The sequence below is a fragment of the Bufo gargarizans genome, chromosome 11 (assembly GCF_014858855.1).
Source record: "Bufo gargarizans isolate SCDJY-AF-19 chromosome 11, ASM1485885v1, whole genome shotgun sequence".
Classification (NCBI taxonomy): domain Eukaryota; kingdom Metazoa; phylum Chordata; class Amphibia; order Anura; family Bufonidae; genus Bufo; species Bufo gargarizans.
The window spans coordinates 99622268-99635669 of NC_058090.1; the positions used below are offsets into that span (position 1 = coordinate 99622268).

At 48.7% G+C, this 13402-nt stretch overlaps 1 protein-coding gene across 2 annotated transcripts in view; it reads left to right on the forward strand.

Moving 5' to 3' along the window:
- The first annotated feature begins 434 nt into the window (after positions 1-434).
- The window catches only part of KCNN3 (potassium calcium-activated channel subfamily N member 3), an 84026-nt gene continuing 71058 nt past the window's right edge, over positions 435-13402 (forward strand). Inside the window, exons 1-2 of one of the 2 annotated variants that reach the window (XM_044271967.1) lie at positions 435-494; positions 619-1451. In XM_044271967.1, coding sequence (XP_044127902.1) covers positions 696-1451 — 756 coding nt within the window. In that variant the 5' untranslated portion in view covers positions 435-494; positions 619-695. Of the gene's footprint in view, positions 495-618; positions 1452-2242; positions 2330-13402 lie in introns of those variants that run through there. The other variant, XM_044271968.1, reaches the window with a different exon arrangement.

Here is a 13402-nt window from a genome sequence, read left to right on the forward strand (position 1 = left end):
TCACTGGCTTAAATGTGCATTTTGTGCCTCACTAGCTTCATGCCTCATATGTAAGCACTATCGGGGGCCGGGACTGGAGAACATTTGCACCTCAACAAGTCTGCAGCAGAAGAGCTTGCAATCTAATTGTGAAACGCATGCCACGTGCAGTGTGCAGGGTTAACCCCTGGCATGCCAGCCCCTGTACTGCAGTGATGATTAGTGTGCGCTTGTTCACATTCAGTAGTGTGGCGAGGAGGATTATTGAGGCACGGGGAATGGTCTGGATGCTAGCACAATACCCTGATGCTTCACCTGGGCACCTCTGTAGCCGTGGAGAGGTTAAAGAGACGCTGTAGGGCTGGCTCAGATTGTCACAGCTGCCAGACAGGCCAATAGGAGCCGCCTGCTATGAGATGGGCTTGGCTTGGTAAGGGAGACAGAGCTGGCTATAGAGAGAGAAGACAAGCAGGATCTCAGCTCCGAGTCCTCAGCACCTTCTCATACAATGACATGTAAGAGCTGGCGAAGTGGCACCTGAGGATTGCATGGCACTGGGCACCTGGGCAGGGTTAGGGGGGAGGGGTGGGCATGGTACATTTTGCTTTTGTCATTAATCTGTCTTCCTACCCCATGTAGGATATTGCACACAGAGTGTCAGGATTGGGGGGCTGAAGGCATCTCATCATCACATCCACACCACCACCACCACCGTCATGGACACCTCTGGGCACCTTCATGATTCAGGGGTTGGCGACATGGAAGAAGAACCCAAATGCTACTGCCCGTTATCGGGCGACTCTGTGAACCAGCTGCAGAGCCACCATCACAGCCTGTTGCACTCATCTTCTCCGTCAGCTTTCAGGGCACCTCCTTCCAACAACTCCACCGTCCTCCACCACCCTTCTTCCTCCAGGCAGGGCAGCCAGCTCAATTTAAGTGACCACTTGGTTGGACACTCTCCAACTTCAGCGTCTACAAGTGGGGCTGGCGGAGGATGCAAGCACAGACAAGCCAGTCCTCTCGTCCACAGAAGGGACAGCAACCCATTCACCGAAATAGCCATGAGCTCTTGTAAATACACCGGAGGGGTGATGAAGCCCCTCAGCCGACTAAGTGCCTCCAGAAGGAACCTGATAGACTCTGAGCCCGAGAGCCAACCTCTTCAGATCTTCAACTCCAGCAACGCTCCTGAGATTGTCATCTCTTCCAAGGATGAGCACCACTCCAACCAGAATTTGCACCACCACCATCCCAATGCCACGCAGAACCACTCAGGCAATAGCACCACCGCCACCAACTACCCCAAACCCAACAAGAGGAAGCATCAAAATATCGGATACAAATTGGGACATAGGAGGGCGCTTTTTGAGAAGCGGAAGAGGCTCAGTGACTACGCGCTGATATTCGGGATGTTTGGAATAGTTGTCATGGTCATTGAGACAGAACTGTCATGGGGTTTGTACGAAAAGGTAGGATCCATGCCTCTGAGGAGACGATGGTTTGGTTGGGTGGGTAGAGGGGTTTCATAGTTGGGGTCATCTAGAGTACGGCTCTTTGGCACCATCACGGTGGCTCCTTCCCGAGCAGGCGGCCGCTCCATCTTGGCTTGTTGTAGCTCAGGCTGCGAAAGAGTTAACAGGCCTCAGTGCAACCGACATACATAGTCATGCACATCCTATATGGAGAGATCTCGGAGGATGCTGGGAAAAAAATGGCTACAGGTGTCAATAGGCAGCTGCTTGAGGTGAACGTCTAGCATTGTCGCTGGGGAATTAGATGCTGCTGTGATGAAGTGTCGTGGATAAGGGACATGTCTCCGCATCATTCCCCACATATTCCCGGGAAGCAGGCAGAATGTACAATGAGCACTCCCCCGATCTGCAGTCAGGAGAAGCGTCTTCTGAGCACCATCTGCCGAGCAGATCTCCCTGAGACTGGGAATGTAGGGGAACATTAGATCATCCAGTCCTAGCGGTGCAATGACTATGAGGAGGCCTGGGAGTCTTCAAGACTGGGGGGCAGTAATTATGCCGCTTCACTCCCAGCTTTTCCAGAGTCCACAGTCAGTCATGTTTCCCGGCCTGCGGTAACTTTCACGACACCCCATAAGGAGGGGGGTAAATAGTTAATGGACAGGCCGATCTGCAGGAACACAAGAGGCAATGCCGGGGGCATGGAGATGGCTGGTGCCATTTCAGCTGTTGCAGGCTTGAGACATCTGCTGCTGTCAGACACCAGAGTGCAGCGCAGACGGGGCAGAGGTCTGGAGCTGCAGGGGCTTCTCAGGCTTTCAGCGCTGGGTAATGGGCGGCCATGTAGACGGGAGGAAGCCTTCATACTGCTCCAGGTATTGGGGTGGCATTGGGACGCACCCCAGGAGGAGATGCTGTCTGCAGGGTTGGGAGGTGTTGTCTGTGGAGGATGAGCATTATAATCCCCAATCTGGGATATGCTAATATAGTCATCTGCTACAGAAGGAAATCAATACTTTCCTCTCTGTGAGTTGTTGCATCTTACAAAAAATGTGTTAATCTCCCCGGAGAATTTATATTGCCAATGTTACACCAGCACGAGGTGTGCAAGGGGTTAATGCATCCATAACAGCATGGAGTATTACAGTATTATATATACATATTACGGTACATAGTGCTGACTATTATACCATCAGACCAGGGAGAACTGGGTATTAGAGTATTATATACATATATTACATAGTGATGAGTATTACACTATCAGACCAGGGAGTACTGGGTATTATATAGTATATACTTATTATATAGTGTTTAGTATTAATTTCTCAGACCAGTGAGTACTGGGTATTACAGTATTATATATACATATTACATAGTGCTAAGTATTAATATATCAGACCAGGGAGTATTGGGTATTACAGTACTATATACATATTACATACTGCTGAGTATTATACTATCAGACCAGGGAGTACTGGCTATTACAGTATTATATACATATTACATACTGCTGAGTATTACACCATCAGACCAGGGAGTACTGGGTATTACAAAATTATATAGTATATGCTTATTATAAAGTACTTAGTATTAATTCCTCAGACCAGGGAGTACTGGGTATTACAGTATTATATATTATATACTTATTACCTACTGCTGAGTATTATACTATCAAACCAGGGAGTACTGGGTATTACAGTATTTTACACATATTAAATAGTGCTGAGTATTACACAATCAGACCAGGGAGTATTGGGTATTAGAGTATTGTATAGTATATACTTATTATATAGTGCTTAATATTAATTCCTCAGACCAGGGAGTACTGGGTATTATAGTAATATATATACATATTACATAGTGCTGAGTATTAATATCTCAGACCAGGGAGTACTGGGTATTACAGTATTATATACATATTACATACTGCTGAGTATTACACCAGACCAGGGAGAACTGGGTATTAAAGTATTATATATTATATACATATTACATAGTGCTGAATATTATACTATCAGACCAGGGAGTACTGGGTAATACAGTATTATACACATATTACATGGTGCTGAATATCATACTATCAGACCAGGGAGTACTGGGTATTACAGTATTATATATTATATACATATTACATAGTGCTGAATATTATACTATCAGACCAGGGAGTACTGGGTAATACAGTATTATACACATATTACATGGTGCTGAATATCATACTATCAGACCAGGGAGTACTGGGTATTACAGTATTATATATTATATACATAATACATAGTGCTGAATATCATACCATCAGACCAGGGAGTACTGGGTATTACAGTATTATATATTATATACATAATACATAGTGCTGAATATCATACCATCAGACCAGGGAGTACTGGGTATTACAGTATTATATATTATATACATATTACATAGTGCTGAATATCATACCATCAGACCAGGGAGTACTTGGTATTACAGTATGATATATTATATACATAGTATGATATTCAGCACCATGTAATATCAGACCAGGGAGTACTGGGTATTACAGTATTATACACATATTACATGGTGCTGAGTATTATACCATCACAACAAAGAATACTGGGAATAACAGTATTATACATTATATACTTATAAGGCCACTTTCACACTAGCATTAATATTTTCCGGTATTGAGATCCGTCATTGGGGCTCAATACCAGAAAAAAATGCTTCAGTTTTGTCCCTATTCATTGTGAATCGGGACAAAACGTAACTGAACAGAACGGAGCGCTCCAAAATGCATTCCGTTCTCATACCGGAGAGCAGCGTGCTGCGGTTTGCTTTCCGTCCTGGGATGCGGAGAAAGTCGGATCCGCCATGACCCACAATGCAAGTCAATGGGGATGGATCACTTTTCTCTGACACAATAGAAAATGGATCCGTCCCCCATTGACTTTCAATGGAGTTCATGACGGATCCGTCTTGGCTATGTTTAAGATAATACAACTGGATCCATTCATAACGGATGCAGACGGTTGTATTATCAGTAACGGAAAAGTAGGCTTACATGGTGCTGACTGTTACACCATCCAACCAGGGAGTACTGGGTATTACAGTATTATATATTATATACATGCTACATAGTGTTTGAAATTACATAGTTATATTTATGACCTCCTCAGGTTTCAAACTAATATTACACTGTATATCCCACAATGCACTAGGTAACCAGCAGGGGGCAGCATTGAAACATGTCACCTTAGAGCTTCAACATGACCAGAGATGTTCTATCAAAGACTGCTAAGAATCTTTCTACAACCCCTTATATCTCTGTACGTGTGACATGGTGTCAGTGTAGGGTACTCTAGTTGCAGGGGGCTGTCTCTGTGTAGGGTACTGTAGTTGCAGGGGCTGTCTCTGCAGGGTACAGTAGTTGCAGGGGGCTGTCTCTGTGTAGGGTACTGTAGTTGCAGGGGCTGTCTCTGTGTAGGGTACTGTAGCTGAAGGGACTGTCCCTGTGAAGGGTACTGTAGTTGCAGGGCGCTGTCGTTGCAGGAGGGTGTCTCTGTGTATGGTACTGTAGTTGCAGGGGCTGTCTCTGCAGGGTACTTTAGTTGCAGGAGCTGTCTCTGTAGGGTACTGTAGTTGCTGGAGCGTACCTCTGTGTATGGTACTGTAGTTGCAGGGGTTGTCTCTGTGTAGGGTACTGTAGTTGCAGGGGGCTGTCTCTGTGTAGGGTACTGTAGTTGCAGGGGGCTGTCTCTGTGTAGGGTAATGTAGTTGCAGGAGGCTGTCTCTGTGTAGGGTACTGTAGTTGCAGGGGGCTGTCTCTGTGCTAGGTACTGTAGTTGCAGGGACTGTCTCTATGTAGGGTAATGTAGTTGCAGGAGGGTATCTCTGTGTAGGGTATTTTAGTTGCAGAGAGCTGTCTCTATATAGGGTGTGGTAGTTGCAGAGGGCTGTCTCTATGTAGGGTGTGGTAGTTGCAGAGGGCTGTCTCTGTGTAGGGTACTGTAGTTGTAGGAGGGTATCTCTGTGTAGGGTATTTTAGTTGCAGGGGCTGTCTCTGCAGGGTACAGTAGTTGCAGGAGCTGTCTCTCTGCAGGGTACTGTAGTCGCATGGTCTGTCTCTGTGTAGGGTACTGTAGCTGAAGGGACTGTCCCTGTGAAGGGTACTGTAGTTGCAGGGCGCTGTCTCTGCAGGGTACTGTAGTTGCATGGGGGCTGTCACTCTGCAGGGTACTGTAGTTGCAGGGGCTGTCTCTGCAGGGTACTGTAGCTGCAGGGACTGTCCCTGTGTATGGTACTGTAGTTGCGGGGGCTGTCTCTGTGTAGGGTATTGTAGTTGCGGGGGCTGTCTCTGTGTAGGGTATTGTAGTTGCAGGGGGCTGTCTCTGTGTAGGCTACTATAGTTGCAGCGGGGCTGTCTCTGTGCAGGGTAATGTAGCTGAAGGGTACTGTAGTTGCAGGGGGCTGTCTCTGTGTAGTAAACTGTAGTTGCAGGGGGCTGTCTTTCTGCAGGCTACTTTAGTTGCAGGAGGGTATCTCCGTGTAGGGTACTGTAGTTTTTGCAGGGAGCTGTCTCTGTGTAGGGTACAGTAGCTGCAGGGAGCGGTCTCTGTGTAGGGTACTGCAGTTGCAGGGGGCTGTCTCTGTGTAGGGTACTATAGTTGCAGGGGGCTGTCTCTGTGTAGGGTACTGCAGTTGCAGGGGCTGTCTCTGTGTAGGGTACTGCAGTTGCAGGGGGCTGTCTCTGTGTAGGGTACTATAGTTGCAGGGGGCTGTCTCTGTGCAGGGTACTGCAGTTGCAGGAGGCTGTCTCTGCAGGGTACTGTAGTTGCATGGGCTGTCTCTGTGTAGGGTACTGTAGTTGCAGGGGGCCGTCTCTGTGTAGGGTACTGTAGTTGCAGGAGGCTGTCTCTCTGCAGGGTACTGTAGTTGCAGGGGGCTGTCTCTCTGCAGGGTACTGTAGTTGCGAGAGGGTGTCTCTGTGTAGGGTACTGTAGTTGCAGGGGGCTGTCTCTGGTTAGGGTACTGAAGTTGCAGGGGGCTGTCTTTCTGCAGGGTACTTTAGTTGCAGGAGGGCATCTCTGTGTAGGGTACTGTAGTTGCAGGAGGGTATCTCTGTGTAGGGTACTGTAGTTGCAGCAGGGTGTCTCTGTGTAGGGTGTGGTAGTTGCAGAGTGCTTTCTCTGTGCAGGGTACTGTAGTTGCAGGGGCTGTCTCTGCAGGGTACTGTAGTTGCAGGGAGCTGTCTCTCTGCAGGGTACTGTAGTTGCAGGGGGCTGACTGTGTGTAGGGTACTGTAGTTGCAGGGGGATGTCTCTGTGTAGGGTACTGTAGCTGCAGGGACTGTCCCTGTGTATGGTACTGTAGTTGCAGGGGGCTGTCTCTGTGTAGGGTACTGTAGTTGCAGGGGCTGTCTCTGTGTAGGGTACTGTAGTTGCAGGAGGGTGTCTCTGTGTAGGGCAGGAGGGTGTCTCTGTGTAGGGTACTGTAGTTGCAGGAGCTGTCTCTCTGTGGGGTACTGTAGTTGCCGGGGTTGTCTCTGTGTAGAGTACTGTAGTTGCAGGAGGTTGTTTCTGTGTAGTGTACTGTAGTTTCAGGGGGCTGTATTTAGGCAGGGTACTGTAGTTGCAGGAGGGTATCTCTGTGTAGAGTGTGGTAGTTGCAGGGGCTGTCTCTGTGTAGGGTGTGGTAGTTGCAGGGGCTGTCTCTGTGTAGGGTACTGTAGTTGCAGGGGGCTGACTGTGTGTAGGGTACTGTAGTTGCAGGGGGATGTCTCTGTGTAGGGTACTGTAGCTGCAGGGGGCTGTCTCTGTGGTAGGGTACTGTAGTTGCAGGGGATGTCTCTGTGTAGGGTACTGTAGTTGTAGGAGGGTATCTCTGTGTAGGGTACTGTAGTTGCAGTAGGGTATCTCTGTGTAGGGTACTGTAGTTGCAGAGGGCTGTCTCTGTGTAGGGTACTGTAGTTGCAGGGGCTGTCTCTGTGGTAGGGTACTGTAGTTGCAGGGGCTGTCTCTGTGTAGGGTACTGTAGTTGCAGGGGTTGTCTCTGTGTAGGGTACTGTAGTTGCAGGGGGCTGTCTCTGTGTAGGGTACTGTAGTTGCAGGGGGCTGTCTCTGTGTAGGGTACTGTAGTTGCAGGGGTTGTCTCTGTGCAGGGTACTGTAGTTGCAGGGGTTGTCTCTGTGCAGGGTACTGTAGTTGCAGGGGGCTGTCTCTGTGCAGGGTACTGTAGTTGCAGGGGGCTGTCTCTCTGCAGGGTACTGTAGTTGCAGGGGGCTGTCTCTGTGTAGGGTACTGTAGTTGCAGGGGGCTGTCTCTGTGCAGGGTACTGTAGTTGCAGGGGGCTGTCTCTGTGTAGGGTACTGTAGTTGCCAGGGATTTCTCTGTGGTAGGGTACTGTAGTTGCAGGGGGCTGTCTCTGTGTAGGGTACTGTAGTTGTAGGAGGGTATCTCTGTGTAGGGTATTGTAATTGCAGGAGGTTATCTCTGTGTAGGATACTGTAGTTGCAGGGGAATGACTTTGTGTAGAGTGTGGTAGTTGCAGGGGGCTGTCTCTGTGTAGGGTACTGTAGTTGCAGGGGCTGTCTCTGTAGGGTACTGTAGTTGCAGGGGCTGTCTCTGCGGGGTACTGTAGTTGCAGGGAGCTGTCTCTGTGTAGGGTACTGTAGTTGCAGGGGGCTGACTGTAGGTTACTGTAGTTGCAGGGATCTGTCTCTGTGTAGGGTACTGTAGTTGCAGTAGGGTATCTCTGTGTAGGGTACTGTAGTTGCAGGGGTTGTCTCTGTGTAGGGTACTGTAGCTGCAGGGGGCTGTCTCTGTGTAGGGTACTGTAGTTGCAGGAGGGTATCTCTGTGTGGGTACTATAGTTGCAGGGGGCTGTCTCTGTGTAGGGTACTGTAGTTGCAGGGGATGTCTCTGTGGTAGGGTACTGTAGTTGCAGGGGGCTGTCTCTGTGTAGGGTACTGTAGTTGCAGGGTGCTGTCTCTGTGTAGGGTACTATAGTTGCAGGGGGCTGTCTCTGTGTAGGGTACTGTAGTTGCTGGGGCTGTCTCTGTGTAGGGTACTGTAGTTGCAGGGGATGTCTCTGTGGTAGGGTACTGTAGTTGCAGGGGATGTCTCTGTAGGGTACTGTAGTTGTAGGAGGGTATCTCTGTGTAGGGTACTGTAGTTGCAGGGAGCTGTCTCTGTGTAGGGTACTGTAGTTGCAGGGATCTGTCTCTGTGTAGGGTACTGTAGTTGCAGGGGCTGTCTCTGTGTAGGGTACTGTAGTTGCAGGGGCTGTCTCTGTGTAGGGTACTGTAGTTGCAGGGGCTGTCTCTGTGTAGGGTACTGTAGTTGCAGGGGCTGTCTCTGTGTACGGTAATGTAGTTGTAGGGGGCTGTCTCTCTGTAGGGTACTATAGTTACTGGGGGCTGTCTCTCTGCAGGGTACTGTAGTTGCAGGAGGGTATCTCTGTGTAGGGTGTGGTAGTTGCAGGAGCGCGTTAGTGTGAGGTATGGAGTACCCACTATACACAGTATCAGTCACATTAACTGGCCATAGATCCAACAGGGATATTTGCCCTCCTCACACCTGCCCTGGGTACATAACGATTTGATGCTCTCAGCATTAATTAATGTAGCAGCATCAGGTACTTGTGCACCTGACAAGAGGCTGCAGGTGCACTCCTGAACTCAACTATATCGCCATCGTCAGGACAGTGATACAGTTGAATACTCCGGAGATGGCACTGTGGTATCTGGTTCTGCTTGGGCGGTATATTGTGCTGCACTGTGGTATCTGGTTCTGCTGGGGCAGTATATTGTGCTGCACTGTGGTATCTGGTTCTGCTTGGGCGGTATATTGTGCTGCACTGTGGCATCTGGTTCTGCTGGGGCAGTATATTGTGCTGCACTGTGGTATCTGGTTCTGCTGGGGCAGTATATTGTACTGCACTGTGGTATCTGGTTCTGCTGGGGCAGTATATTGTGCTGTACTGCGGTATCTGGTTCTGCTGGGGCGGTATATTATGCTGCACTGTAATATTTGTCTCTGCTGGGGCAGTATATTGTGCTGCACTGTGGTATCTGGTTCTGCTGGGGCAGTATATTGTGCTGCACTGTGGTATCTGGTTCTGCTGGGGCAGTATATTGTGCTGCACTGTGGTATCTGGTTCTGCTGGGGCAGTATATTGTGCTGCACTGTGGTATCTGGTTCTGCTGGGGCGGTATATTGTGCTGCACTGTGGTATCTGGTTCTGCTGGGGCAGTATATTGTTCTGCACTGTGGTATCTGGTTCTACTGGGGCAGTATATTGTTCTGCACTGTGGTATCTGGTTCTGCTGGGGCGGTATATTGTGCTGCACTGTGGTATCTGGTTCTGCTGGGGCAGTATATTGTGCTGCACTGTGGTATCTGGTTCTGCTGGGGCGGTATATTATGCTGCACTGTAATATTTGGCTCTGCTGGGGCAGTATATTGTGCTGCACTGTAATATTTGGCTCTGCTGGGGCGGTATTTTGTGCTGCACTGTGGTATCTGGTTCTGCTGGGGCGGTATTTTGTGCTGCACTGTGGTATTGTAGGCCCCGCCTACTGTCCCTGTGACATGCACTTTTCACAGACCACACCCCTTTTTGGACCCACCCTCCTTTCTGTACCGGAGTGGCACACCCTCAGTGTGCGTTGGGAGTCTGATAATGCAGCACCCGGGCCGCACTCTTAGACGTCATCCAGGGCTGGTTTACAAGAGTCCCCCTATAATCAGCTTAGTGACTACCCTCGCCTTTGCTCTAATGGTGGTGATAACGGTTGTCACTCAGCCAAGGACTTATCTTTAGATGTGGAGATAGATTGCTATTTTTCGGGTTCACATTCGTTATGCTCCCGCCTCCCGTCATGTCTGTCAGCACCGGAAATTTGTTTATAAGCAATTAGGATGAAAGGAGAGGATGGAATAGTCTGCGGCTGAGGCTGGGAATGGATGTGTGATAATCTGCTGCCAGGAGAGGCACATGGCGGGGCAGGAGCAGTGATGGGGCCAGCGGGCGACTCAGCTACGTATGCCTAGGAGACACCGGTTACACGGAACTTCTTCACATGAAAAGAAGTAACAGGTTTTTATACTCCAGTCACATCCAAAGCAACACACAAAATGTAAACGTGTCACCTGGCCACTTAATATTCCCTCAGAACGGTGGAAGATGATAAAACAAGTAATACTCACCCTTACCGTACCCCCGCCGCTCCTGCTCCGAGTACTTCCTGGTTCCTCATGACACAGACATGTGACCTCTGTGGCCAATCACAGTCTCCCACCCGTCCCGGATTTCTGCAGCTGTCCCGTGGTCCCAGGACTGCTGAGGCGTGCCCCATTCTCAACTGTCTGATGAGGTAGTTGAATGCAATGGTGCAACGGGGAGGCGTCAGCTGGACTCCCCCAGTAGCAGGAGCAATGAGGTGACATCCTCTCGCCTGCTGGGCTGAGTACACAGGCTGGGGAATGATGACCATCCACTGGCTGGTGCCATGATGTCACAGCATCGCTCCTGCTTCTGGGGAGAGGTGCAGCCGGTGAATGGTGGGGCAAGAAGCTGATACCTCCCTGCTGCACCATTGCATTCGACTGTCTCTGTGTCTTCAAAATGCAGGGACAGTAGAAAACGGAGCATACTTTAGCCGTCATGGGCCTGCCGAAATTCGGGACGGGTGGGAGGTATGGGGATACTTTTGTTATCTTCCACCATTCCTTTAGGCCGTTAGGGAGGGGTCTGCCAGCGCTGACAGATTCCCAGTGGTAACTTAGATGTGACTGGAGTATAAGAGCATATGATATGCTTCATTCACAGGGGGAATGGGGCCAGGTGAGTGTTTATTTTTATTAACAGTGCAAGCTTCACTATTGTAAGATGGGCACAAACTAAGGGGGCTACACTGTTGAAAGGGGGTCGATTGGGAGACAGTACTAAGGTGCATAACTACCGGGGCACTAAGGGGGCATATCTACTGTGTGTGGGCACTCAGGGGGTATAACTACTGCTTGGGTGCACAAGTATTACAGGACCAGATACACAGCTCAGCAGAGAGTATCACACACATTCTGAATTGGCGGCCCTCTGGGAGACTCCCCTCCATGCATCGCGCTCTGCTCTCATCGTCTCCAATGAAGTTACTGATTAAACAGGTCTGCGTCGTCCGCTGTATCTCGGCCTAGGCTCTGGGGTATCACACCGACCTCTACTTATCCTAATTAGATCTGTCGGTGTACATGAAGGCCCGATAACACAGAACAATAGAGTGCACTGCCAGAACAAATCCAGTGCAACGCGACACATGGCTGATCCTTCCGGGTGCTGAAGCTTAATGTATGCATAGCGGGGGTCTGACAACTGGAGCCCCTGATCACAAACATGGGCAGCCCCTTGGTGATGAAGCGGACGTTTATAATCGGTCACTGTCCCCTCAAACAGATAGGGGTCATGGAAACTTCTGACGGTTCTCATTCTCGGAGATTATATCTACAAACTGTGTAGTCTCGGCCCTGCCCCTGCTGATGACATCACTGATATAATGAGGTGATCAGACATGAGAGCCACACACCTATAGTAACATCTATTCAGCTATTACTGCTGACAACCTGCCTGTATGTCATGTGTGAGAGGTTGTCACAACCCCGCCCCTGTTGCAGACACCACTAAATATAATGTCTAGTCGATGTTGGTGTTCAGGTTCCTATTTATAGGGAGCACCAGGTGGTGAAGATGGAGGCTCCTATGTATACATTATGTGCAATCCCAGGATTAAAATGACAGTGACAATGGTGACAGACGTGTCCATGGGTCAAACCCCATGACCTTGACTCCAGCCCAGTTCTTATAATAGATACACAGCTGGTGTATGATGTATACTGAATACCAGTCTGTAGACTATCAGGAATTGCGTCTCGGAGGGACCTTTGGCTCACAGACTGCTTGTGCTTTTCCCTTAGAGATGTCTCTTTGAGTGCTGTCCATTCCTTCTTCCACCTCCATCCCAGGTTCTCCCTCCCTGTATGCTTCTGTTACTGGTCAGGTGTCAACTTCTGTATATTGACGTTCACTTGCTCGTCAATAACCACCTCTTCTATTGGTCCTACATTTTCATTTGTCTTTTCATTGAGTTACAACATCTTTATCCGGTCCTTCTACTTCTAGTCCCATTGTGATCAGTTCTACTGCTGGTGCCTGCTTCCCCGCTGCCACGTGTATCACTGCTTCTTTAACTACTGCTACTCAAGTCATTCCAACATTTCTGGTGGTCTTTCACTGGATCACACCATCTTTCTCCAGCCCATCTAGACCCAGTCCTATCCTCATCAGGTCTTCTACCACTGGTCCCTGACTCCCCAGTTGCCACCATTTGCATCTTTAGCTACCATTATTTGAATCATTGTAAAATTCCCGTAACCTTCTCACCGGATTCCACCCTTTTTTACCAATCTATTGACATCTGGTCTCATCCTCATCTCTTCATCACCGCTAGTGGCCTACTCATTGGAGAACATCCTCTTACGTTGATATACTTCTGGTTGCATCTTCTTCTTTGCATCTTCTACTGGTCACTGACTCCTTAAATTGCCACCACTTATATTTGACCTTTGTAATGATTCATCCATTACTTTTGAATCTACCTCTTGTCTTTCGGTATGCATGTTTCTTCAATAGCTGTAGCCACTTATTGTAGATCTTCCAATGTGCAACAATCAACTTGTACTTGCCATGTAAAAGGACCCTTGTTCAACAACACCCATCCTCCTCTGTGCACCGCTGGTCAATTAATCCTCATTTCCACCACATGTGCTAATGATCACCTTCTCAGTGGTTAATCTCTCTAATCGTCCAGTTATCTCCTGACAAAATCCACCGATAATGTTGATATCTACGAGATCTGTGAAGTCTGAGGAGTTATCTACTCTATTATATCTAGAGGAAGATCGATTCAAAGTACCATT